The sequence below is a fragment of the Peromyscus leucopus genome, chromosome 6 (genome assembly GCF_004664715.2).
Source record: "Peromyscus leucopus breed LL Stock chromosome 6, UCI_PerLeu_2.1, whole genome shotgun sequence".
NCBI lineage: Eukaryota > Metazoa > Chordata > Mammalia > Rodentia > Cricetidae > Peromyscus > Peromyscus leucopus.
In genome coordinates, this window is record NC_051068.1 from 123,392,537 (window position 1) to 123,420,512 (window position 27,976).

The 27,976-nt window shown below is 38.0% G+C and overlaps 1 protein-coding gene across 15 annotated transcripts; it reads left to right on the forward strand.

Moving 5' to 3' along the window:
• Nucleotides 1–7: 7 nt before the first annotated feature.
• Nucleotides 8–27,972, forward strand: Fubp1 (far upstream element binding protein 1). 15 transcript variants are annotated; one of them, XR_005091866.1, is made up of 23 exons: nt 8–238; nt 4,696–4,786; nt 5,611–5,673; nt 6,418–6,456; nt 7,215–7,254; nt 7,589–7,641; nt 7,737–7,808; nt 8,008–8,065; nt 9,244–9,406; nt 9,501–9,599; nt 9,706–9,807; nt 10,048–10,150; nt 10,259–10,359; nt 10,942–11,083; nt 11,612–11,772; nt 14,668–14,819; nt 14,962–15,041; nt 16,100–16,237; nt 18,086–18,160; nt 22,810–22,955; nt 25,475–25,521; nt 26,400–26,536; nt 27,743–27,970. XR_005091866.1 is itself a non-coding variant. In XM_037207222.1 (22 exons), exons 1-22 carry the CDS (start codon nt 134–136, stop codon nt 26,428–26,430), a joined length of 2,061 nt encoding a protein of 686 aa, XP_037063117.1. In that variant the 5' UTR covers nt 8–133; the 3' UTR covers nt 26,431–27,972. The 15 variants fall into 15 exon arrangements, 13 of the variants coding, with proteins under 13 accessions (XP_037063117.1, XP_037063119.1, XP_037063118.1 ...); XR_003735593.2 differs by having other exon boundaries at nt 23,199–25,521; nt 26,400–27,970; XM_037207222.1 differs by having other exon boundaries at nt 26,400–27,972.
• Nucleotides 27,973–27,976: the final 4 nt, after the last annotated feature.

The following is a 27,976-nucleotide window of genomic DNA, read 5'->3' on the forward strand; positions in this document are numbered from 1 at the left end:
CCCGCCCCTTTACGGCACGATGGTCGCACAAGAATGTGATCGCGCCTCGACGGCCGCCATTTTCTCCCTTTCTTAGCAGTTAGCGGAGAGGGGACCTCCGCGAGGGCACGGCCGCGGCTGCTGGAGCGCGGGCATGGCCGACTACTCGACAGTGCCTCCGCCCTCGTCGGGCGCAGCGGGCGGCGGCGGCGGCGGCGTGAACGACGCCTTCAAGGATGCCCTGCAGAGAGCCCGGCAGGTAGGCGTGCGGCGCGCGGCTGCCCGAGAGCCTCCGGTAGACTAGGCCCTGCTCGCCCCCCCGGGCGGCTGCCGTCGGCCCCGGGCTCGCCGCCACTCGAGCCGGCCTCACGGGCCGGCCTGAGCGTCCCTCCTCCCCGCTCCCTCCCCACGCGGCCTCCGCGAGGCGCGCGGGCTCCGTCCCCCTCGAGTCGCCCGCCGCGTGTTTCCGTTTCGCCAAGTGCGCGCCGCCGTGGTAGGCGGCAGCGTGGCGGGGTCGCCTTCCCGGCGGTGCTCGCCGCGGCCCGCGCGGCCGAGCTCTCCCGCACCGCCGGGTAGCGTTCACCGTCCCGTTGACCGGGGAGACCTCCCCGGCGTCCTTCCTCGGGGCGGGATCGGTGTCTCCTTCCACCAATCCTTTCTTCCTCCTCAAAATGGCCTCAGGCCCCTGCGACCTGAGCCTTCCGTTCGAATCTGCCTCTCCCGAGTCGAAGCCCACGACCTTTTTGTGTTACGCAGGAACGTGCTGTTGCCCCGAAGGCACCGCTTACCCAGATGGAAGGGGGTGAAAAACAAAAGTGCTTCTCTTCGGGAAAAATTCCTTTTCAAGTCTGAGTTTTTGTGTCTTCCGGGTAGCCCTGCCATTTCTTTGTAGCTTAAAAATGTCCCGTGTTGCCTTGCCGGGCATGGTAGTGGAGGTCGCTTTAGTCCCGCAGAGGCAGGCAGATCTCTTGAGTTTGAGGCCAGCCAAGACCACTAAAGGACTACTTGTCTCAAAAGTATGTTACGGAATTTGTATGTAAGATAAAACCTTTTTGTGGCACTCTATTGTAGTTGTTAGACATTTTATAATAGTGTTAAACAAATGGTTATTAAAGTCGGTTTTGAATATGTTAGGAGTTTATTTCCTAATTTTATCCCCTCAGGACTGAAAGATTACTGAGTCAAAGTTGATCAGCTCTACGGTGATGTAGATTGATTAGTCTCTCACTCATCTAGCATATTTAACTATGTAGTACATAGTTTATTTATTCATGGAAAGGCCTCAATGAGTGCCATGGTGTGTGTATAGAAGTCAGGATTAACTTGGGTAGGTCCCTTGAGTCAAATGAGAGTGAGCAGGCTTAGAGTCTCTTTACCTGGCCTCTGAGAAAAATGTTTTGATACAGGGTTTTTAAAGCACAGACTGGCCTGGGATTTAAGGCATCCTGCCTAAGCCTTGATAATAAGTGTTTATTATAGTGTCTATCTCACCTGGATTTGCAGTGTTCAGAGTATGCAGTAACTCCTTCGGGACCTTGCCTTGTATAAGGTACATGGTGTATTCAGCTGAATCAGTAAATATCCTTAGTGTATTATGATAGATAGTAAGAAGATTAAGGTCTCACTGCGTAGCTCTGGCTGTTCTGGAACTCACTGTGTAGACCAGGCCTGCCTCTGCCTTTGCAATTAAAGGTGTGTGCCACTCATGTCCAGCTAAGATTTTGTTTTGAAAATAATTTTCTTTTAGGGTGTATAGTCTGTGGCTATGGTGACTCCTAGAGATACAGAGGTATCCTTGCTATCCTGTTATCCTCCAAGACTTTTCTGAGTCTTTGGGCCTAAGCTTCCTGAATATGGAATTGGAGGCCTGCACTAGTATGACTGGCGGAAGCACATTTTTCATTAATTATAGTACAGCTGTGTCTTTGAGGATGGATAAAAACATTGTTAATTTTCCAAAACACTTCCAAAGCCACCCCAAGACAGAGTTTCTCTGTGTAGCCTTGTAGAGCAGGCTGGCCTCGAACTCAGAAGTTCACCTGCCTCTCTGCCTCCTGAGTGCTGGGACTAAAGGCATGGGTCACCCAATACACAATTTTGGAGTGTTGCTGTGGACCCTGCTTTAGAATTGAATTACATGTTGTGATGAATTAGTGAGAGTATGGTATATGTTAGGATCTGTGCTAAACACGTCATGAGTTGGTTCACATAATCTTCGTAGCCATCCTCTAAAGGAGGTGTGTAGAAGTTTCCCATTTGTGAAGTTGTGATGATCAAAGCTCAGAATGCTTGAGGAAATTTAACAGAGACACAACTCTAGAGCACTAGAAGTAGATTTGTGCCTCCAGCTTTAGACTACTAAGAGAAGTATGGATATTTTCAGGTCATTATCTTCTGAGAATCATTCCACTCCAAAATGTGTAAGGATGGATGGGTCAGGGAGGAAGGTGATAAGTGCTGGTTTGTTTGCAGTAAGAAAGTGCAAAAATGCCGAGCGGTGGTGGCGCACGCCTTTAATCCCAGCACTCGGGAGGCAGAGGCAGGCGGATCACTGTGAGTTCTAGGCCAGCCTGGGCTACCAAGTGAGCTCCAGGAAAGGCGCAAAGCTACGCAGAGAAACCCTGTCTCGAAAAACCCAAAAAAGAAAGAAAAGAAAAAGAAAAAAAAAAAAAGTGCAAAAATCTAAGTGGGAAGCTTGAATTATACCTGTGGATTAAAATCAAAGACATTACCCACACTTAATATATGCTTAATAAAAATTTATTGTTGGTAGAGGTCGTAATTCCAACATGGGAGAAGTTGGGACAATAAAGGCTAGCCTGGGCTACAGAGTAAGACCATATTATATTGGGGGTTGATATTCAGGGATTTTTTTTTTTTTTATCTTCGTGGTTACCAAGAAAATGAATTTCTAAAATTAATTTTGGAGAGTTATCTGCTTGGTGGTGTTCTGTTGTTTTTAAAGTTTTACTTGCTCTTTTTAATGAACCAAGTACCAACTTTGATTTTCTTTTGAATAGTTGTAGAACTGGTACATGGATGGAATATGCATAAGTGTACTTTCTTATGGATGTTTATGAAAGCTAACTGTAGAGAGTAGTCACAGTCTACACCATTTTCCTCTAAGTCAGTATCTTCTCTGGTACCTGATACTTCCTTTTTAACATCAGTATCTGTCAGTCCCAGACAGTGCACTTACATCCCTAAGGTACGGTTTATAAATGCTATATTTTGAGGTCAAAGGGTAGGAAAGATTGGTTTACAGGTATGCTTAGAAAAGAGATTAGGCTGGGCAGTGGTGGTGCACACCTTTAATCCTAGCTCTTGGGAGGCAGAGCCAGGTGGATCTCTGAGTTCAAGGCCAGCCTGGTCTACACATCGAGTCCCAAGACAGGTTCCAAACCTACACAGAGAAAGAAACCCTGTCTGGAAAAACAGAGGGGGCGGGATTGATTAGAGACCCACACATGAATTAGGCTTTTAATGGGGAAATGATGGGTAATTAGTAACGTTGATCAACACTGTACCACTGTAGACTTAGGAGAGCATTAGATTGTAGACAAGAGGAAAATCTAATAGCCTGGGAGGTATAGTTGACATGTAGGATATGATCCATACTGACTAAACAGAGACCCGTTTTTGATCTAAGGCCTGAGACCTTGAATATACCATTACCCTTCACCAGTTTCCTGGATATAATAAACTGATAATTGGGTTAGCTCCACATCAGTGTCTTAGAAATATACCAGTTTTCAGAAGTTTGTTTTTTATTTTTATTTATTTTTTTCCCTTTTTGTGGTTTTGTTTTGTTTTTTTTTGTTTTGAGACAGGGTTTCTCTGTGTAGTTTTGAAGCCTTTCCTGGAACTCACTCTGTATCCCAGGCTGGTCTTAAACTCACAGAGATCCGCCTGCCTCTGCCTCCCTAGTGCTGGGATTAAAGGTGTGCGCGCTGCAACCACCCAGCCTTTTTGTGATTTTTCAAGACCAGGTTTCTCTGGCAGCCCTGGCTGTCTTAGATCCTGCCTTGTAGTCCAGGCTGGCCTCAGACTCACAGAGATCAGCCTGCCTCTGCCTCTGGAATGTTGGGATTAAAGGTTTGCACCACCACTGCCCAGTTTCTTGCATATATTTTAAAGAACATTGCTCAGTAGTAATATAAGCTATATACTTTAACTCCAAATACTCAGTTATATTTTGGTATGTGTTGAATATAGTTTCTTTGAGATGCTTTCCATTCTTCTGTTTGTTCCACATTTCTTGTATCCAGTGCCTATTTTACAGAAGTTGTAAATTTGGAGTAGCCATGTTTCATTTAACCACATATAATTTGACTGCTAACCATCTTACTTAGCAGCATAGTGTTAGCATCTCAGAATTGTCACACTGACCATATGTATCCTTGAAGGAGGTAATGTGACATGGAAAAGATAGAATTAGGATCGAGATTTTCCTCAAAGCTTGTTTCTCTCCTAGAGATGCCCTGGTGATTACTTTGTTGATTTTTTTTTTTAAATTTTATATGGAGATGTATCATGAACTTATACCAGACCATTATTAATTGTTAGCTCCTTAAGGTACTAATGGTAGTTTGAATTAATCTTAACAAGTGAATATTCATAATGTATTTTTAAAAGAGCAGTGTGTTGTAGGAAATTTAGTGTTGAGTAGTACATAAACGTGTTTGTAACCTTTCTGATGATTTTTGTTTTTTTAAGATTGCAGCAAAAATTGGGGGTGATGCTGGTACATCATTGAATTCCAATGACTATGGTTATGGGGGACAAAAGAGACCCTTAGAAGATGGAGGTAAGTTATAGCTAGAAATAATTACAGTTGTCTCCCACAGTATTCAGTTGATGGGATTTTTCAATCTTATTTATTGAAATAATTTATCAGAATATTATTATATATTGGTCTCAGAAGGAAAGGGGGGAGGACAGACCTAGAAAAAAGGTAGGTTTAATTTGAGTCTAGCAGAAAGTATTATTGTAATAGAAAAAGAGTTCATCCCCATCCCCCCATCCCCCTGTTTTAGGATTATGGTTTGCCTGAGTTCCCACAGGTATCTTGTTAATGCTAAAAATAAAGTATAAATTGTTTAGGAAACACTTTCCTGAGTTTTCTCAATTATACATGAGTCTTTGATATGCTGTTTCATTCATTTACTTGAAAATTCACTTTAAAGGCTAAGGTTTGCTGCTGCAGGTTTCCTTTTTTTATATTATTTTAGTGCTTTGTTTTGTGTTTCAGATTTAACTTTAAACATGGACTAAAACGGTGGACTTATAGTGCTTTTTAAAAAATTGACACTTAGAAGTGTGTACTTTTTGTTTTAGATCTGGTGTGTGTGTGTGTAAATTTTGACACTTTTTGTCCTTTTTATAAAGGATTCTGATTGAGCATATAGAAATGTATTTGTAGCCCTGAGTGGAAATGCGTAGTTTCCTTTTAAGTGTGTTTATATTTGCAAGTGAGGTTATTAATATGCAAGAAAAAATGAGCTAATGATGCTTCAGATGTTGTGTGTACATGTGTTTATATTTGAAAGTGAGGTTTTTAATATGCAAGAAAAATGAGCTAATGATGCTTCAGATGTTGTGTGTAATGTATTCTTTTTATTTTATGTGTAGATGGCTCTTGGACAAATCCGAGCAGTACAACACACTGGGAGGGAATGCCCTCTCCTTTTAAAGGCAGGAATTTTTATTTATTACCTGTGTTTAGTATGTAAACGTGAAATGAACGAACCAGTGGATTCTTAAGTGGACACAACTATCTCTTGGTTTATGTGTCTGAATTTTTGCTACACAAAAGCCTTGAAGTGGGGAGAATAATAGTGCTTTGAGCTACAGGCTGTCTATTCTAATGTTGTGTGAGTTTTGTGTATTTGAGAAAGGCAATCATGTAGTTGCTTTGAGGTTTTGTTTTGTTTTGTTCTTTTTGCTAAAGTCACGTAGTGAAATGTTTCATTTGGGAATAATAGAGCAGTTTAGATTGAAACTGTCTTGTAATACGAGCTTTCCTTTTTGGTAAAGCTTTGTGATCAGATGCACTCATCTTTTGATTTATCAGATTTTTATAAAGTTACCCTGATTGTCTTTTCTTACAGTAGAAGAAGCATCATTAGCTTTTAGCATATGGTATTCACTAGCATGTAGCTAAACACTTTGTCTTGTATCATTCTAAAATATTTAAAGTGTCTGTGCATTGCTTAAGCAAGAAGAGAATGAAAGAATTTAGGTTTTGTGGGTTGTTGGTTTTTTTTGTTTGTTTTTTTGGTTTGTTTTGTTTTTAGAATTTTGGGTCAGGTTGAATTGTGGCAATTTTGGTTCAAGTGGTGAACCATTATACCAGGTATTATAATAAACATTGGCTTTCTTGCTCGGGGGGAGCTTTGTTTTTAATTGACAAAAAGTAAAAGACATTTAATTTTGCAGATCAACCAGATGCTAAGAAAGTTGCTCCCCAAAATGACTGTAAGTATTTTAAGCTGAGGTTTTGTTGCTACTTTTAAAATTATGTGTTTATTTATATTTATATATAAAATTATGTATGTATGTGCACATCTATGAGTTTATGTGCACCACTTGTGTAGGTACCCAGAGGCCAGAAGATAGTATAGGAATTCCTGAAAGTGGAGCTCCATGTAGTTGCAAGCCACCACATGAGTGCTGGGAATCCCAAGAGCATTATGTGCTCTTACCACTTGAGCCACTTTCCAGCCAGTTGTTCCTACTTTTGAGTGGATTGTGGGGTTTTGTTTTAGGGAATTATTGTTTTTGAGCCAGGTTCACTATGTAACCCTGACTGGCCTTGACTTCACAGAGATTCACCTGCTTCTGTTTCCCCTAGTGCTGGGATTAAAGGTGTGCCTTGCCACACCTAACAGGGTAGGTATTAATAATGTCTAGTCAGAATTCACCTTTTTCTTTTTAAAATAGTGATTCTCTTTTCATTGTGGCCTTGAATGTATAAACACTGATTGACGAATTATATACATAATTTAACTACTCCAATTCTTATGAATGTGCCACTGGAAAGAAAAGTGGTTGGTACACCATTGGTAGTGTAGTTGCCCCTTTCTTGGCTCTCTTGCCACCATCAGTGATGATTTGAATAGTCTGAAATTTTTTATTCTCTGCAATGTATGCATCAGGGAAAGAGTTTACAATATTTGATGTGCTTGTATTAAGTAAACTTGAACTTTGAATTTTTGTTTGAATTTGTTTTTTAGCTTTTGGAGCACAGTTACCTCAGATGCATCAGCAGCAAAGGTATAGTCGAAACTTTTTTTTAGTCTTAGTTGAATTGTGTATATAGCCAACCAAGTTTATATTGAAAATGTCTGCATACAATTTTGTGTGTATAGTTTCTCTTCTATTGGGAAGATGATATAGAATCATCTTTTCAAGTAAGAAATTGATAATTCAGGAAATAGGTTGAAATTGACACATTTTAGAAAAAAAAACAAGGTACAGTGAATGATAAAGTGGCATTCACTCTGAACTCTTTCACAGATAACCAGTTCACTGTCTTGCTCACTTACACAGGCTGCCCTGCATACCTTATCTTTCCTTGAAGAAAAGATTAGTTTCTTTTGTTTCTTAGCAGGTCTGTAATGACAGAAGAATACAAAGTTCCAGATGGAATGGTTGGATTTAGTAAGTAACATCATTTTTAAATTTTCAAAAAACATAAACCATACTTCCGAAATTTAGAGTAAATAGTAACTTTTCTCTTTTTCCCCCTTACCTAGTAATTGGCAGAGGAGGTGAACAGATCTCACGCATACAGCAGGAATCTGGATGCAAAATACAGATAGCTCCTGGTAACATTCTGCTCTTGTTTGTGTGTGTGTGTGTGTTTTGTTTTTTGTTGTTTTGTTTTGTTTTTGTCCCCAGACCCCTTTATCCAGCCCTTGAAGTTTTTTGAGTGGCAAGAAAACTTGAGTATTCTTTAAGTTTCTGAAGATGATGATGCTACTTTTTTAATCTATTCTTGACCTAAACTTTCCTTTTTAATTGTAGATAGTGGTGGCCTTCCAGAAAGGTCATGTATGCTGACCGGAACACCTGAATCTGTCCAGTAAGTTTAAAAATGTGAAGTCTACTTAAAGTAACGATGTGAAGACTAAACTTTGTTTTCATTACTTCTGCACCAGCTTCTGCTGGTGGTCTTGAAGTTTCACTTTGAAGTTTCTGTATCATGCCTTTCTTAAATAGGGTTCATCATCTAACCTCTAAGGCACAGAAAATTGTTCAGAACAGGGACTGAGGTGGTGACTTGGAAATCCAGGTGCTTTTGCTGTTCAAGTAGGAAGAACTGAGCCTGAGCCTAAGATCTAAACCAAAACGCTTGGCCTGGTAATAGGAGCTTGTACTCTCATGGCTCGGGTGTTGGGAACAGCAGGTTTGGGACTTGGTAGCCAGCCTACACTCTTGATGGGTTCAAAGCCATTGAGAAGATGTGTCTCAAAAGGTGCGTGTTACGAACGAATGGCGCTGCTGGTTGTCATTTGGCCTACACACATTACATGAGTTGTGTACACAGACAGACACAAAAGTGCGAAAACTGAATTGTCTTGCATACAAATAAGTTGAATGATGTCACCTAAGATGCTACCCAAATCTTCTTGAACACTCACCGTCTTTTTTGTTCTGGGGGTTTTGTTTGGTTTTTTAAGAAAAGGTTTCACTGTGTAGCCTGGCTATCCTGGAACACTCTCTGTAGGCCAGGCTGACTTCACAGAGATCCACCTGTGTGCCTCCCAAAGGTGTGTGCCACCACAGCCAAGCACCAGTGTCTTCATTACTTCTGTTGCTGTGGCAAAACACCATGACCAAGGAAAACAGCTTAGAAAGAAAGTGTTTTATTGGGCTCATGGATTCAAGCCACTACACCCACTTAAGCTTATTTGTTGAAAACTTAGAAACTGTGAGAAATGATGACCTCATCCCACACTGAAATGTAACAGTTTCCTTTGTATTCATTTGCCTAAGACCATTCCTTCCTATTTCAAGGCATCATCCCTATGACTGAATTACTGTCTTTATTTTTCTTAGGGTCACTTCATTACTGTCCCTTTCACATTGCTTTTGTCTTTGCTTTTTTTTTCCCCCCTGCCTTTCAACCTGGAAGTACATCCAAATTGAACTGCTGTATAACATACATGATTAGGAACAAACTGCTTGACTATTACATTGCAGTTTTAGGTATGGTTGGTTATGCTAAACATTTTCATTTGAATATTAATTTGTTAACAGATCAGCAAAAAGATTACTGGACCAGATTGTTGAAAAGGGAAGACCAGCCCCTGGCTTTCATCATGGTGATGGACCTGGAAATGCAGTTCAGGAAATCATGATTCCAGCCAGCAAGGCAGGACTTGTTATTGGAAAAGGGGGAGAGACTATTAAACAACTTCAGGTACTATTTATTATATTATAAAGGTTATTAATAAGTCTTTTAAAGCCACTTACTATTTTTTTGTTAACTTGTATTATTTTCATGGTTTTAATAGGAACGGGCAGGTGTTAAAATGGTTATGATTCAAGATGGGCCTCAAAATACTGGTGCTGATAAACCTCTTAGGATTACGGGTGACCCATACAAAGTTCAGGTAAGCCTCACTTTGTCGTTTATATATAAAACTGCTGAGGGGGTAGACAAAATAAGCATTAAAATGTTTTGAGAATTTTTCTAAATTGGACAACTTTCTATTTTAGCAAGCCAAGGAAATGGTATTAGAGTTAATTCGTGATCAAGGTGGTTTCAGAGAAGTGCGGAATGAGTATGGCTCAAGAATAGGAGGAAATGAAGGGATAGATGTAAGTAACATACTGAATCAGGAATGGTTGTGTCCTAATCCGTGCGTGCAATAGTGTTCTGTTCTGGGTTGGGTGGACTTCTCATAACATTATCTGTCCCTTTTCTAAATTTCTTCCTTGGGGTATTTTTTATCTTATTACTATTTGACATGATCATTTGCTGTATTTACTTTTATGATTTGATGAAGATGAATTTTTGAGAAATTTTTTTTAATATACTTCATCTTTTACTTGCTTAAGGTCCCAATTCCAAGATTTGCTGTTGGCATTGTAATAGGAAGAAATGGAGAAATGATCAAAAAAATACAAAATGATGCTGGTGTTCGAATTCAGTTTAAGCCAGGTAAGTAAGGTATATTTAATGTTCTCAGAATTAATAGCTGTTAATCTAGACTCATAATTGGTTTGTCATAATTCATTGATTTTTTTTTTTTTTTCTTTTGGGGGGTAGACGATGGAACAACACCTGATAGGATAGCACAGATAACAGGACCTCCAGACAGATGTCAGCATGCTGCAGAGATCATCACAGACCTTCTACGGAGCGTTCAGGTTTGAGAGGAAATTAACATTTTCAGCTCACGTGAAAAGTGCCCCTCCATGTTATGTCAGAATCTGTTGATTTAATAAAATGACAGAACATTTACATTGCTTTATGGTAAACATCTTAGGGTAGAAGAATTGCTGCACAAACCCTGCGGGAAAATGATGTCAACGCTGTGTCATCACAGCCACAGGCAAGACAGCACAGGGACAAGTGTTCATGCAGGGGGAGGCGCAGGCTCACAGCAGGGACAGCGGCAGATGAAGAGTGTTCCCAAAGATCACAGTTGGGATGGAGCCTCACGGGGTGTAATGACACATAGAGGGCCTTCTTAAATACAAGTCACAATTCTGTGAAGAGATAGCCCGTGCTACACACAGAAAAGCCCTGTCTCGGGGAAAATAAATAAACAAATAAAAACAAGCAAATAAGTAAATGAAAATTACTGCTTAATTGGATATTTTTGTCAGCTAATTTATCTCTTAACTTCGTTGCTGAGAAGTATGAAAGTTGGGAAACAAACCTAATAATTTTATCAAAGAGTTTCTTTGTTCATTTTATTTGCTTGTTTTTTGTTTTTCCTTCCTTAGGCTGGTAATCCTGGTGGACCTGGACCTGGTGGTCGAGGACGAGGTAGAGGTCAAGGCAACTGGAATATGGGACCACCTGGTGGACTACAGGAATTTAATTTCATTGTGCCAACTGGGAAAACTGGATTGATAATTGGAAAAGGTAATGTATTTTAAATTCACTGTTTAATATAACTGATTTTTCTTGACACTTTGTTATAAACAAATGGTGTTGCTTTATTTTTATTTTTGGAAGTGTTTTAATAGGAAAGGGATCTTACTTGGCAATAAAAACAAGAACAGTCTTTATGTTAAAAATGGAATTTCTGTTTCATTGGCTTCTAGGGAAAGGGAACCAGCACAGTTAATTATCAAAGAAATATAATAACTTGATCCTAATTAACATGGCTTTTTTTTCCCTTTTGTATTTAGGTTAATTTTTTTGTTACTTACACAAGCTGCTTATTGAAAAGTGTTCTAACCCACGTTAGGGTGTGTGTATATATTTAAATAGACTTTAATGTGTTTGGTATGAGTTGTAGATGGAAGAACAGAATAAGCAGAAAATCCTAACATGTATTGTCCAATGGAATGCTACCAAACTTTAATGGCCAAATTAAATAGGAGCTTTTTGAAAATGTATTTCTTAGATTCTTTAAACTGTGGAAAACTTAGTATCTTTTGATTTTAGGAGGTGAAACCATAAAAAGCATAAGCCAGCAGTCTGGTGCAAGAATAGAGCTTCAGAGAAATCCTCCACCTAATGCAGATCCTAATATGAAGTTATTTACAATTCGTGGCACTCCACAGCAAATAGACTATGCTCGGCAACTCATAGAAGAGAAGATTGGGGTGAGTATACTTGAAAGTTCTCATTTAACGTAGTTCCTGGTGCTTAATTCACCTGTACTGTGGGAAAATGTATAATTTCTAATCTGGTTATTGAGGTGTAGCACATGTGCATGTAACAACATAGGAAAGATGTCCAAAAAATGTGAGTAACTTGATTAAACATGCAATTACAAGTCTGTGAAGAGCTACCTCCCATTTGAGTGTGCTTAGTGAGTGTCCCTGGATCAGAGCTAGTGTTCGAGTTGACAGTAGTTGGAGAACCTAACTAGTTACAGGAATTCAGTATTTCCAAGGTCCAAACTACCCATCCCTGCTTAGTCAGTATAGTGAGTTAAGATGTTTATCTCCCATTCTACTGAAGTAATTTATAATTCTGGCTTTGGGGCTGACTACCTATCATCACAGATGAGAAATATAGGTTAGTTTGGTTCTTCTGGAGCTCCTAGGCCACCTAGCCCAGCAAAATTAATGAGCTTTGTGTTCATCGAGGCCAGTCAGTGAACAACACTGGGGTCAGTGATAATCCTGACTTCTGCAAGCACATGTGCCCTAACACCCACACTAACAAGTCACATGGAGACAACATACTCCGTAGACAGGTGCCTTAGACAGAAATGAAGTGAGGGTTGGATAGAGCCCGTTCTGCCTGCCTGTGGTGGCACACGCCTTTAATCCCAGAACTTGAAGAGACAGGTGGATCTCTGAGTTCAAGGCCAGCCAGGGCTACACAGAGAAACCCCGTCTCCAACAAAACAAAGAAGCAAAGATATTCCAAGTGATTTTGGTACATGATCAAATTTGGAAAGTTTTCTGGTGGTACAACAAATAGAGACTTGACCACTATGGCTTTATAATGAACAATGCAAATTTTTTAAATGTGAGGGCTTTTTAAGTTAATAATCCTGTGGATGCATATAGTGGCAGCACGATTGGGTTTGATGAGTTATTTAAATAGGACACAAGGGGGGGGCACCTAGAGGTAGGTTAGGCATACAGATTGAATAACAAAGTTAGGAAGTTATCAAGGAATAAAAGTATCTTAAAATTACTGATAATGATCAGATATTCTTAGGAAGGTTCTCCTTGGATGCTATGAGTGGGCACAAAGGAAGTTTGAAAAATGTCTTGAGTTTTATAATTGTGACTGTTCATAAACTGAAGATGTTTGTAAGTTAAGTAATGTCAAAAGTAGACACCAAAGTGTGTCAAGCACATTTTGGTTTTTCATTTTCTTATTTTGTTTTTTGCGACAGTGTAGACTAGGCTGACCTTGAATTCAGAGGTCTGCCTGTCATTTACTCAGTGGTGGAATTAGGCACACACCGCTATGCCCACCTGGTCATTTTCTTAGCCTAATATACCTAGATCAGGGTTTCTGTTGGATCATTGAGAAACAGTATATGTTAATCTAATAGTTTGGTTTGGTGCTTAACTAAGCAAGCATAAATGATTGAAATAAATGATGGGAAACATCAGTAGTGAGAAAATTGATCACCAAATATAGTTTAGATATTTTGTCAGGCTGCTGAGTTGACTTAATGTATAAAGAACTGATTTGCCACCAGAACTTAAGTGGTTCCTGGAATCCTCATGGTGGCAGGAGAGAACCAGATACCAAAAGTTGCCTACACATTCACAGTGTGGCACGTGCATGTTCATACACAAAAGAAATACTTACTGGAGAAGCATTTTGTGCAGATGTAGAGATGTCTGGCACGGCAAATAAAAGCACTTCTCCTCTAGAAGACCCAAACTGAGTTCCCAGAAAGCCTGTAAGATTTATTATGTATTACAGTGTTCTGCCTGCAGGTATGCCTACATGCCAAAAAGGGGCACCAGATCTCATTATAGATTGTTGTGAACCACCAGTTGGTTGCTGAGAATAGAACTCAAAACCTCTTGAAAGAGCAGCCAATGCTCTTTAATTGCTGAGCCATCTCTCCAGCCCTTAAAATAATTTTTAAAAATTGTAAGCATTTTGTTCACAGTGTTAACTTTAGTTGTTAACTTAAAAAAACAAATGTTTTAGGACATTTATATCTAATGGTTCTTGTAGGTTTCGCAGGGTGGCCTATCAGAAAAGAAATGAAGCAGGTACACTAACTAGCACGTTTTTAATCCTAGCACTTGGAAGGCAGAGGCACACCAATCTCTTGAGTATAAGCCTGGTCTACATAGTTCAAGGTTAGCAAAAGCTAGGTAGTAAGACCCCATCTCCAAATAAAGGAAAAAGTGGTAAAAAGTGTTGTGAAAATGTTATATAAAATAACCCTGCCGGGCAGCGGTGACACACACCTTTTAATCCCAGCACTTAGGAGGCAGAGCCAGGCCTCTGTGAGTTCGAGGCAGCCTGGTCTACAGAGTGAGTTCCAGAACAGGCACTAAATAGCCCTGATGTGTTTTATCAACTGTAAAGGAAAATTGCATGCCATTTAGAATGTTGTAGTGGGCGCAGCTGGGGACAGTAATGTAAATCACTGGTTTAAATGGGATTCCTATGACAGAAGAGTTTGCTCAGGAGACTTTAGGTTGAGAGTTACATATTGTGTTCTCTAGACAGCATACAGTTGGAGAAACGAATTGTCAGAAAGGTTGTCTGACACTAGAAAAGTAAAAGAACTAGGCAGTCTTATTAAAACAAAAATGAGAAATAGCATTGTTTGAGAACGAGTAAAAAGCTAAAGGGAATTTGCTAGTGCTCATTTTAATGAATGTTACATGTCAGAATCTGATTTTATTTTTTGCAACATAAAGGAGAAGGTAGATTTAAACTTGTTACTTAAGAGTCGAAATGAAAAAGAAGGTTGGCCTTTGAGTTTCTCAGTCATTATACTGAGTGTATTTTGTATGTTTTGAGTGTCTTTTTTGTTACTGTTTGTTTTTTTCTTTTTGCAGGGCCCAGTAAATCCTTTAGGGCCACCTGTACCCCATGGACCCCATGGGGTTCCAGGTCCTCATGGGCCTCCTGGGCCTCCAGGGCCTGGAACTCCAATGGGACCATACAATCCTGCACCTTACAATCCAGGACCACCTGGCCCAGCTCCGCAGTGAGTACTAAATTTGCTTAATTGTGTTCTTTCCCTAAAGACCCTAGGTTTGGGGGGCTGGAGAGATGGGATTTTTTTTTTTTTTTTTTTTATAAGATTCTGGCTTTTGGTAAGTGGTATTTGTGGTTTTTTTTTCCCCCAGTGGTCCTCCAGCCCCATATGCTCCCCAGGGATGGGGAAATGCATATCCGCATTGGCAGCAACCAGCTCCTCCTGACCCAGGTAGAAGATAACCTACTGTTAATACATTGTCTGTACTGGTCGTCTACTACTTACTGTTACAGTCTTGAATTATCTATTGATTCTGCATTTATATGTGTTATCTTTGCTGTATTTCAACAGTGTTAGGCACAGTGTAAGACTGATATATATATAGAAAAATGTTTCTGTCTCTGCATTTTTTGAGACAAGGTCTTAACCTGTAGCTCAAGGTGCCTCTCACCTTCTCTTAGAAGTATAGTCCAGGCCAGGCAGAGGTGGCCCACGTCTTTAATCCCAGCAATGAGGTCTAGGTTCAGGAAGAATCCTGTCTCAAAAAATGAGGAAGGGTGCCAGACCAAGTGGCTTAGCAGTTAAAAGCACTTGCAGCTCTTTCAGAATGAACGTTCAGTTTCCAACACTCAGGTCAGGCAGCTCACAACTACTTAGAACTCCTTTTCCAAGAGATTCAACACCTTCTAGATCTTCACTGACCTATACATTGTGTAGACACACACATAACACATAATTAAAAGTAAAATAATTCAATTATGTAAAAAAAGATGAACAATTTAGGAGAACATCCAAAGTCAATCTCTGGCCTCCATGCCCATGTGTGCACATGAGCAGACATGCTCCCACACCCACAAGGGTAAACTTTTGTGCATACCATATCATGGAAGACATTGACAGCAGAGGCCACACCTATTACAGCAGTAATTGTGGCTTTTGTGTAATATAGAATCTTTTGTTTCTTGAACAAATTAACCTGAGGAAGTATTGCTCTTTGCAGCTAAACTTACTTTGGGGGTGCTGGCGGGGTGCAAAGATACAGGATTGGACTGAGACATACATTGGATTTGAAGCCAGAAGATCATCCTGGTTCCACATTCACTAGTTTTGTAATCTGAGGCTCAAGTTTGTGAACTAAAAGCCAAGTGTTGAGAATGATAGTTTTAGAAAAAGTTGAAAGTTTCCATTTTGCTGTTGTTAATTTTTCAGTCTGTCAGGGATCCTCAGAAAAAGATTGATTTTAGAGTTTACGTATAAACCTTGAAATTTTTCTTTTTTTTAAATTCTAGCTAAGGCAGGAACAGATCCAAACTCGGCAGCTTGGGCTGCTTATTATGCTCACTATTACCAACAGCAGGCCCAGCCCCCACCTGCAGCTCCCACAGGTGCACCAGCTACAACCCAAACTAACGGACAAGGTAACTACGGTAATTAAACACTTTATTCTTCTATTTTAAAGCTTGTGTTTAGATTTGTGTATGAAATATATTAGTGTGTCATACCAAAACTTTCTTTCTTTTACTTTCAGTCCTGGGAATTGAACCCAGGGCCTTGTGCAGGCTATGCTAACACTATATCACTAAGTTAGATCCCTAGACCAAAGATTTTGGATTCACTTGTGACTGTGGGTAAGCATACTAAGTCACTTTGAAATAGTAACAAATTTTAATAAAAATCGGAGAAATGGTTAATAAAAATTAGAGAAATGGTGCCCAAAATACCAAAACCGTCACTGTTTTGTCCCCTGTTTATTCCATTACCCTGATAGGTCTGTTACTAATTATGAAAAAGAACTAATAAAAACTGCATTTGGAGACATGAAGTCACATTATCCTCACACATACTGTGTACTCATTCCAAAAACCATAACTAACCATCATGGTCTTTGAAGTCAGGTACTCAGTATTGACATAGCACTGCTGTACACAGCCCCTGCTTATAGTCACCAGTTGTCCCAGAGTTTTCATCAAGATCTACCTAGTAATAGACAACATATTTATTAGGTCTGTTAAGTCTCGTCAAGCTGGAGCAGTTTCTTGGTCTTTTATGTCTCTAATAAGAGTATAACTCAGTTGTTAGGTAGCTATTATCTTAGGTCCCTTGGACTTAATTTACCCTGAGCACTTGGTCATACTGCTACCTGCCATGTTTTTTGTTTGATTGTTTTGTTTTTGTGTGTGCGTGCGTACGCGCGTCTCCATGTGTCCATCCCCGTCTGTCCGTCCGTCCTATGATACCACCACTTATTGTATGAATTAACTAGTATTTTTGGTACATTTTACTGAATTATGTTACTAGCGTGTTCATCAGACTTCTCCCTCTGCCTTAGTCTGTATTAATAAGCCCTGCCTTAGTAAACTACTATTACTATAACTGTTTTGTTGGTTGCTATCATTGTATATTATTTGCTATTTTACTGCAAGGAATAGCTTTTCTTTTTTCTTTTTTTTTTTTAACTGCTTTTATTATATTGTCCTAGATTTGGGTGGTTGGGATTATCTTCAAGGTGGCTCTGGTGTCTTCTGACATTCATCAGGTGCTTCCTTAGTACCTAAAACAGTAAGATACTTTGTCTTCTGAGCACCAATCAATGATTCATTCTTTTTTTTTTTCAAGGATAGAATTTAGAAACCAGACTAAGTATACTGATTGCTATATGTAACTGTCACTGATCATAACCCTTTCCAAAATAGAACTAGAAAGTATGTTTTGGGGCTGGCCGTTAATAGTACTTGTTCCTGCAGAAGACCCAGGTTTGATTCCTAGCACCCATATGATGATTCACACTGTAACTAATTCCAGGGGATCTAGTGCCCCCTTCTGACCTTTGAGAGCACCAGATACCTCCAAATAAAATAAGCATGTGGGCAAAACTGTCATACAGAAAATAAAACAATCTAGAAAAGTTTTTATAAACATACAGGACCACACATATCTACTAAAAATCACGACTGCCTTTTTTTTTAAACATTGAAATTCTATTATAATGCTTCAAAACTATTCTTAGCTTTTTAACTCTTCATATATAACAATAGCCAGAAACCTCATGTCCTGTATTTCTTTCATGTGTGTTTACTTAATAGCCCATGTCACTAATTTCTCTGTGCACCCACCCCTTCTGTACTTACTGTTGTGTGTCCCCATACTAGTGCACTCTAGTATACAGCTCCGTAGTAGGCAGTGCTAATTCCCATGTTCGTGGTGCAGAACAAAAATTGCCTTCGAAAACTTAAATCTTGTTTTGTTTTTATTTTTTGTTTTGTTTTCTTAACAAGGAGATCAGCAGAATCCAGCTCCAGCTGGACAGGTTGATTATACAAAGGCTTGGGAAGAGTACTACAAGAAAATGGGTATGCTGTATATTTAATTTCATTAATTAAATTGAAGAATTTAGTAAATATACATTAGAAGGCTAGATTTTGGTTTAAAAGGCATTTCTTCTGTTTTTAATATTATTTTTTTATAATATTAAAGTTAAGAATATGAAACTAGAAAGGTGACATTCTAAAATCATTGGACTTATAGCATATTAAGGGCATTCTAGGAAATTCTTAAAGTAGTGCTTATATGGCAAGGAAATGCATTTGTCAGCAAGTTAGTAATTAAAACTAGAAATTTCCTTACTAGGAAATAATATCTGGCTTTAGTTATTACTATACTTTGGTGTAGTGTCTAAATGGAATAAGGTTACATTTTAGAAGCCCAAGCAAAGCAGTTGTATGTGGTATCACTGGTTTTACTCTACAATGAGCAGGAAATTAGCCCACAGTGACAAGAAGGGCATTGCTTTAATATTAAACATTTGTATGGGTGCATTGAAAAGGAAAAATGATGGCCTTTAAGAAGAAACTTGCATTTGACAACTATTGAATGTATACCCCACACAGCCGAAGTGACTGTGTCTAAGTGCTTCTAGTTGGAGATACAGCTTTCCACAAAGCTGCTTTCAGATTCAAGAGGTTTTCTACTTGAACAGCTGTTTAGAGAAGTGATGCGTCATCATACTCCTGAGACCAGCAGATGTGCTAGCTTAATTTTTTTTTAACCTCACTGATTTTAGGTTATGACAGTTAAACCTTTGCACTAGAAACTTTTGACCTTAAAAGAATGTTTTGTGTGATTGGCGTGATTAATTACATAATTTGTTATTTCAACTGGGATACTTGAGAGAATGAATTGAAATGTATTAATCATTCTGTGATAACTAGTGGTCAAGGCAGATAGCCATCCTAACTGCTGAAATAACTACTTTTTTTATTTAAATAAGGAATTTAGCATGATGAGGCCAAAGTACATTAATTCCAATTTGTATTTTCACCATATGTAATATGCCAGATGTATCTATGTATTGATTTGGTAAAACCCAGGCCTGCTAACTGACGTAGATAGTTGGAGTGGAATGAGTTTGGCGTCTGTGCTCAGTTATGTCCTGTTGTTTGTTTAACATGACATAAGTTTTGTTTAGGTATTTGTCATTGCTTAAAATGTTAATTGTAGCTTTTATTGAACATAGGCATTTTAACTCACTTTGGATTTAGTGTTTTACTTTGTAGTATTTCACACACAAAGTAACTTTTTTAGCAATGACTTTGGGGGCCTGTTTTCTTCATTTGTTCTGTTCTGTAATAATTCAGGAGGAACCTTAATGTTATGGACAAAACAGACAGCAATTTTCTGTCACATAATTCTTTAAAGACACTATCTTAGGTAATTTAGTTACGTACTAAATAATACTTTTAATTGTATGATAGTTAGGCAAACTAATTTTCCCTATAAAAGTTCTTTTTACAAATGTTTACTGTAATCTCTTTTGAATGTATTGTCTTCAATATCTTTTTAGGATAATCACAGATAAGAGACCTTAAAGCAAAAAGTTCAGTTTAGGGGCTGAGGAGTAGATGAGTAATAAGAGTGCTTAAGGACCTGGATTCAAATCCCCGCTACATCTTAAAACCAAACATGGCAAGTTGCATGTCCTGGTAGCCTCCGTTGGAAGTGTGTCCCCAAGGAGCTTGCTGACCAGCTTTAAGTTCAGTCTTTGTGTATTTGAAATAGAAGAAGGGAGAAGAAAATTGGGGAGAAAAGAATCTTGAAAGCTCATGGTCTAGTTTAGTTAGCGTGCTTGGCTAGCATACACGGGCTCTGGGTTCAGTCAGTAGTGTAGGTGTGTGAATTTTTATCTCCAAAGCCATTTTTCTTACTTTCCCAAGTAGCCTGACAAGATATCCTGGTTCCTTGAGTGTAGTTCTTGTTCCCAAGTCCCTTCTTCACAAACTAATAAGCAAGCAGAGCTGTTGGTTTGTTTTTTTTTTTTGTGATGAAAGCTCACGTAACTCAGGCTGTGGATGCGATTGAAGCTATTGTGTAGCAGAGAGGATTTTGGACTCTGATACTCCTTTCTCAGCCTGTGCCAATATGCCCAATTTATTTCCATAGATTTGGAACCCTCATTCTACCTTTTATTCTTCAAAGCAAAAAACACTTAATAAACTATAAATTTGTCATCATCTCAGTAGCAAACCTCTACTAAAACATCTGAATTTCCTGAGAATAACACTTCGAAAACTTCTATCACAACTCCTCTCCCCCCAGGGTTTCTCTGTGTAAGTCTGGGAACTTGCCTTGTACCTAGCAGACCAGGCTGGCCTTAAACTCACAGAGATCCGCCTGCCTCTGGCTCCCGAGTGCTGGGATTAAAGATGTGCACCACCACTGCCTGACAACTCCAAAGATTCTTATAGATGATATTCTAGGTTGAAGGAAAAGATGTTTTAAGTCACGAGGAAGAGCAGACTAGAGAGTGGTAGAGGTTGCAGGTAGAAGAACTTCTATATTCAGTAAAGAATTATACATCAGAGTTAAAGGTAAGATAATTCCTGTTTAGAGAAGAGTAAGTGAAGCCATTTTGGGTAATGTTTTTAAGAGCCCTTGTAGGACATCGAGATGGCTCAGTGGGTAAAACACTTGTGCAAAAGACTGACCTAATACTGAGGAAGGCATATACTTATAATTTCTGACATCTACACACACATGCATGGCTTGTGTGCCCGAACACACATAAAGCATATACAAAACCTTTTTTTAAAAAAAAAAAAAAAAAAAAAAAAAAAAAAACCTTACACTGTTAAGGACTGATGGTGGATTCTGAAGGCATCTAATAACTTGAAGCTGTAGAACAAATGCAGATCTGTCGAGAGATAATTGAGCATTGGTGATCTGTTTAATAAGGATGGCTCTTACGCTATTCTATTCTAGAAATAGTTGAACTTTCTATTGAGCTGCATGTAAATGATGGGTAGTGTCCTTTTAAGACATAGACCAGACAGGTAGAGAGACTAAAGGGTGGGACATGGGGGGATGGGCTGATGCAAAGGATATTGTATGCTTTTGAATTATATCTCCTTATGAGGTCTAAATGTTAAACTCTGAGAAGTTATTTATGAAAAGTGAAAAGAATTTTTGTAATACTAGAAATGTCTTTACATTGCCCAAACAAGCCCCAATGCCATTCTAAGTTTGAGTCATAGATCTCAGTTTTTGTTCACATAGCTAGGCTTTATTCTGTGAGCAGTTTTACAGTGTGAGGCTGCTTTCTGAAGCTATGAAATGCAAAAGGTATCCCTTTGTCTTCTCTCAGAGCTCTGTGTTCATGTAGCCACATACGTACAGCACGAGTTCTTTCTTTAGTTTTTGCTTTCTTTGGCCATTTCAGAAAATTGGGAAATTGTACACCAGTCACAGGTTTTTAGCCAGTGTGTAGCCAAATGTATTTCATTCATATTTTATGCCTGAGCCATTAAAAAGTAAGTTTGTTTTAAACATATTGAATAATACCCTCTGTACTTAACTGTTGTAATGTCCCTATCAAGAAACTGTCTTCTGCAGTTAGCTTGTTTATGTTTACAGAATCTGTCCAGCATTCCTATGATTTGATGATTATATTTGTCATTTGATAACTCAAAAAGGTCACTCTTCTCAGAAACAAAACTATGCTTGGAAGCTGAGTTTTACATGTTTCATTGATCTTGTTCTCTATGTCAGCTGTCATATTTTTAGCAAAACTGTACTTTGATCTGAACATAATAGATCTTTTGTGTTGTGGCATATGTGTATGTTCTATAAATATCTTTGTAAATATTAAATATTTATAAATATCAGTATTTCTCTATTGTAGTTTAGACCGGTAGTATAACTGATGACCAAAATGGATAAAAGCCAGGTATGGTGGTTCAAGCTCAGGAGGCAGAGGCAAGTACATCTCTGAAGATGAGGCCAGACAGGCTGGATAGTGAGACCCTGTCTCAGTTTCAAACAAACAAGAACAAAACCAAAAAAACAGAACAAAACCCCCATGTTGGTGTCACGTTCCTTTAGAGTCCCAGCACTGGAAAGGCAGAGGCAGACAGATCTCTCTGAGTTCAGGACAGCCAAGGCTTCACAGACCAATTGAACAGAAGAACAGTTTGTTCTCCTTCCTTGTCAAAAAGTATGTCTGAATCTTCACCTTTGTTTAAAGCTATGTGAATTTGGATTGTTTTGTCTTTGTGGATAGGGTGGTGAACTAAAAGGCTGAAATTTGTGATCTAGATGAAAAATAGCATTTTTTTTTTCTTTGTGTGCTGCACTTTTTTCTCATCTTCCCTCCCTCTCTCTTTAAGGCATACTTAAGATAAACAGTAACTGAAGGGGCAGTGATACACACATGTAATCCCGGCACTTGGGAAGTTGGCAAGAGGATTACAAGTTCTGAGCCAGCCTGTGCTGCATAGGTGAAACCCTGACTTAAGATAAACAAGAACCTCTATGCCTGTCGTTATAAGCTATACAGACAGTGGATGGAAATTGTATTAAAATTCAGGGGGTTTTTTTAGGTCAACATGGGCAGACACAAGGCTTGGGAGGAATATTACAAGAAGCAAGGTATTATCTTTACTAGACAAGAGATTCTATGAGATTTTGAATTATAGTTGAGCAATAAAGTTCCTCTGTTTTCCTGAAGGTCAAGCAGTTCCTGCTCCTACTGGGGCCCCACCAGGTGGTCAGCCAGATTATAGTGCTGCCTGGGCTGAATACTATAGACAACAAGCAGCATACTATGCCCAGACAAGTCCACAAGGAATGCCACAGCATCCTCCAGCACCTCAGGTATAATACACTTGCTAATTGGTTTTTGGTTGTTTGGTTGTTTTTTGTGTTTCGTTTTTTTTGGATTTTTTCACTCCAACCATGTTTTCTGCATGTTTGTCTGGGAATGTTTTACTTTTTATTTGGTAAAGTATAACTATGATATTGTGTGTTTGGGGATTTGGTTTTTTAATAATGCTTTCTGGCATCTGAGTGCTATTCTTATAATGCCTTTGATTTTAAAAATAAATTTTCTTCCCCCAGGGATTTGCAAATCATGCAAGAAGCCACCATCATTTATATTAACCAGTTTTTCTTTCTTAAAGGATTCACTCCTGAATTAGCTCCATTTAAAGGATTTTCTTTAACTTTTTGTGTATCTCTTATGTATCTCTTCTGCACAGGGCCAATAATAAGAAGTGGACAATACAGTATTTGCTTCATTGTGTGGGGGAAAAAAAACCTTTGTTAAATATATGGATGCAGACGACTTGATGAAGATCTTAATTTTGGTTTTGGTTTAAAGTAGTGTTTTCCCCTCCTTTTTTTTTTTTTATTTTGAAAATGTACAAAATATCTATCACTACTGATAGGAGGTTAATATTTCTGTGTAGAAATGAAAATTGGTTTGTTTTTAGTCTTTAGTGTAGATGTACACATTCCAGCAAATGTATTTGCAACTATTATGTGGTCAATGCTTTGTGATATAAATGTACTTTTTCAATGTATACTTTCACTTTTAAAATGCCTGTTTTGTGCTTTACAATAAATGATATGAAACCTCCTGTGTCGGTAAGTTGGATATGTGGGTAAAGGATTCATAATTTCTTAGCAGTGATAAATTAAGATACATATACACAAATATATAAGCTTTCCCCAGAATTACTGAGTTTTTAAACACTGGCATGTTTTTCCCCCTTGCAGTATAGTGGTAGATTGGAGGATCTTTTCTGTTGTATTTGGCTATTTCAGCACAAGTAATCCTGATATCTTCATTTTTTTCCCTTCTGTTTGATTAAAAACTGCATGTGTATACAATGATCTTTAGTATACTTCCATTGCATTAACAGTGAAATTTCCTTTTATATATGAGCACTGTTTCAGACCTGTACTGCTGCTACAACAGTTAACCTTTCTGTTCTTCACTTATTTCCAAGACTGTTTCAGCATAACTAATTTTGAACAGTTTTCAGACAGTGATTTGAGTAGTTTCTAAGCTTTTTGTTTTTCATGTAAAGCAACTCTTTCAATGTATATAATAGTGTGTTTCTTTCTAAATTTAGGATAGAAAAGTAAATAGTGTGCAAAAGTATAGCTACCTTGCATCTGCCATTGAAACATTTGGGGTATGAAAACGTTCAAGCTTTTTTCTTTTTGCAGTATAGATAAGCTTTGTCTTGTAATTGCACAAGTCCAGTCATTGAATCAAAATAATTTTTTATGTACTTGAATCATTTTATTACTCTAACATTCATGCTGAAGTTCTGATATTTTGTTGAAAACCATTGTTTTACTCTGCATATTTGTTGGCTCTTTGCATATTAATATATTAGACTACATGCAAATACAGTCTGTCTTGCCATTGTCTGTTGAAGTGCAGGTTTGATCCAGCCAGTATAGAACTAGCTCTGTAGGGGTGAGGAGGACTGTGCTGTGTATCATCCTTGATTGTGTTCCTTCAAGGAGCATTGCACTGTAAGTACATCAGAATGACAAATTGATGAACTGCAACAGTATCTTTTTGTCGATGTTCCACATAATGCAATTGCTATATTTTGTGTGAATATTATGTTGGAATACAGTGCTGATATCATGGGAAAACATAACTGCCTTTTAACAGAATAATACATAGTTCTGTATTTTTTTTTAAAGTGAGCTTAATGGGTAAGTATTTTTGCTACGCTTTAGCTAATAGCTAAAGAAAATTGATGATTAACAAAGTTGAATAGTATTATCTATCGGTGCTCCTAAAATGCCGATTTTCAGTGTGAAATATGCATCTTTTATAGTGATATGAAGAACTTGAAATGTGTAAGAAAGAAGTGTTTTTCAGATTGCAAATTATAAGCAATGTAGCACTTAACACCTTTTTATAAATATGTCAGTTCTGTCATCTGTGGGGAGCACCGTTTGTTTTGCATATACTTTAAAGGAAGAAGTATGAAGACAAAAACGTTGAGATAATAGGACAGAAAACAGTATAGCTCATTGTGGATGTTTTGAAATGTTTGATTGTTTTATGTAACATAGAGTGACATCCCTTGCCCTTATTTAGATATGGATACATAGTCTAGTCTGAAGTTTAATAGTTAAGGAGTTATCTATTATCTTAAGTGTAGGGTATTGACATGAACAATTTCAGTATTTTGCATGATGTTGTTGCATAGATGACCTAGGAAAGTGGTGCATTTAGTAATTAAACTGAAGGAAATAGTTGGATTCAGTATCATAATTCACAAATTGGAGGCTGTTGATTTTGATTCGTTTAAAGTTTAAAATCTTTATTAATTGCAAACAGTGCAATTATTTATACTTCACAGTGCCTTCCCAGACCTTCCACCTTAGGTTCTGCTGCAAAAAGCAACAGGTAAGCACAACCTAAGGACATATATATAAATATATCAGTACATTAATGTTGTCCCTGTGAGGTTTTTTGTGGTTGTGTACTCTCAAAAGCAATCTGCTACTGCTTCCCCAAATGTATTTTGTTATTTATGCTACCATTCTAGTGGAAAGTCTGTTAAGTTGTTCAAGCAGCTGTTTATAATTTTGGGTAATGGTTTTTATTTTAATTTTTTCATTAAAATAAAATGAGTAGATTGCTGCTATAACTGAAAAAATCCAAATCTTTTTGTGCCCCTCTCCCCCAAGTTATAGAAGTGTTGCAGTAAGAACAGTTAAATAGTTAAAAGACTTAGAAAATCATTTGGTCAGAAATTTCAACAGCCTTCACAGCCTGTTTGTGTAACTGACAGGACATTTTCTTTGTCATCCAAACCTATGGGGTTTTTGTTTTATTTTTCTCCTTTATTATTACTGCTTTAAAGTATAGTAATTCAGTAAGAAAATTGTGGTTAGTTTCCTAGACAGTTCTGTTTTTATGTCTTGTTTGCTGATAAGGAAGAATAAGGAATACTGGCAGTAAGTTTTGAAAAAAGGCATGTGCATCAGTGAAATGTTAACTGTGTAACAAATAACCTTTCATAGTCTGCATAACCAGTTTCTGATTTACTATATTTTAATATAACTGACGCTGCATTTACTTTTTGCCAGTTAAAATGTTGTGTTCTTAGGAATGATGTTTAACTAGTACATATTTTGACTTAAGATGACTGTCTTAAAGCAGCACTATATCAGTTTTGTTTTTATTCAGTTTCTAAAATGTGCTGATCCTATTAAAAACTCCTGCTTATCTTTACAACAAAGAAAAATATTCAAAAATACTGCCTTCATTTTCACACACAGTGCTGAAGATGCTGCAAGCACCAAATCATAGCTCATAAAATCAGGTCCTGAGATAGTTACCCATAAAGAGGAATCCTTTGAGTGTATGCCATTGGTGAGCCGATGAGCATGGACCATAGAAGGGCTCAATGTAGAAGGTAAAATTGGCAAATCATAATTGAGAAGTATGAAATGTATTCCCATACATAATATGGTATAGGGTGTAATGTACCTGCTCTTGATCACTTTTCATTTTAAAGTGCTATTCACTTAAATGTTCCATGAACTGTTAAGTTTAAATTTATATAGTTATTGCACACACACACCGTGTGTGTGGTGTGTTTGGTGTGTGGTGTGTGTGTGTGTGTGTGTGTGTGTGTGTGTGTGTGTGTGTGTGTGTGTGTGTGAGAGAGAGAGAGAGGGAGAGAGGGAGAGAGGGAAAGGGAGGTTGGGTCAGTATTTTCAAAGCAGATTTAGAGCCTGTGAAGTTTTGGTTAGTTGTAGTTTAGGTTTTGAAATCTGGATGAATGATTATAGATACTGGGGATTGTTTCTATCTTGTGAGAAATTTTAATTCATTACCATGAACCTTCACTGGTACTTGAACATTTTAAATAACACCAATCTTAACCTTGAAGTAACTGGAAAGCAGAACAGGTGAGCCAGTTGATTGAATCCAGCAGATTTTAAGGGTGGTAGAAAAATTGAATGGTTTAGATTGAAATTAAACTCATTTAATACTTAAACAAGTTTACAGGTTTTTTTTAATGACATACATGTTAGTGTAGTGGTAACTTAGAATTCTTTGCTTTCTTTGATGTTTGTTTCAGAAATGTGTGTACTTGTTTTTTAGTAATGAGAATCCTTTTAATATTAAACTAGTGATTTGATACTAGTTGTAAATTGTATTCTTAAACAAATAACCTGGTAGTTAATTCATTAAAGTGGGTTGAGATAGGCGTAGTGAGTGCTCTCAGAGGGAAGTTTTCATTCACTTGAATGCTTTGCCAATACAACCAGTTCTTCCTGAAAGTAGTTATATGTTGTCTAGAATATTGATGTAGAATTAACCGATTACTGGAGATGTCTCATTTTTATTTCTTCAAATTCTGCCTGGCTTAAAATGCATTCTCATAATACTTAGAGATAATTTGACCAAAATTAACCCTTTTTTTTTTTTTTATTAGTCAGTTGGCTTTAGTTGAGGAATTTTTAATTGGTACTTTAAAGAAGCAAAACCCAGGGCTTTTATTTTCTTCAGTGATACCCTAAAGAAACTCTTTAATGTATTTGCAAATATATATATATATATTTTCTTATGCATGCTCGATGCATTTTCGTCCTGAGAAAAGTGTTCTCTACAGAAACTACCCGTGTGTTAAAAGAAGATTGGCTTAAAATGGCTACTGTGATGGGAACAGTGTCTTAGGGAGATGCAGCTTGGACTTGAGGTAAATTGAATACTTTACAAAATGGTTTAGAGTTTTGCTTTAATGACATTGTATGTAAAAGGGCAGGTGATATTGTAATTTTGTATTCTTCATGGTTTCCTTAATTTAAAAAAAATAAATGTACAGTGATGACTACTCTGAGACTGC

Excerpts from the sequence above, each read along its gene's own strand:
- Fubp1 (XM_037207222.1), top strand. The coding sequence starts at position 134 with ATGGCCGACTACTCGACAGTGCCTCCGCCCTCGTCGGGCGCAGCGGGC. Across the intron at positions 10,151-10,258 it reads TCGAATTCAGTTTAAGCCAG|ACGATGGAACAACACCTGAT; the intron begins GTAAGTAAGGTA and ends TTTGGGGGGTAG. Across the intron at positions 15,042-16,099 it reads ACCAGCTCCTCCTGACCCAG|CTAAGGCAGGAACAGATCCA; the intron begins GTAGAAGATAAC and ends TTTAAATTCTAG.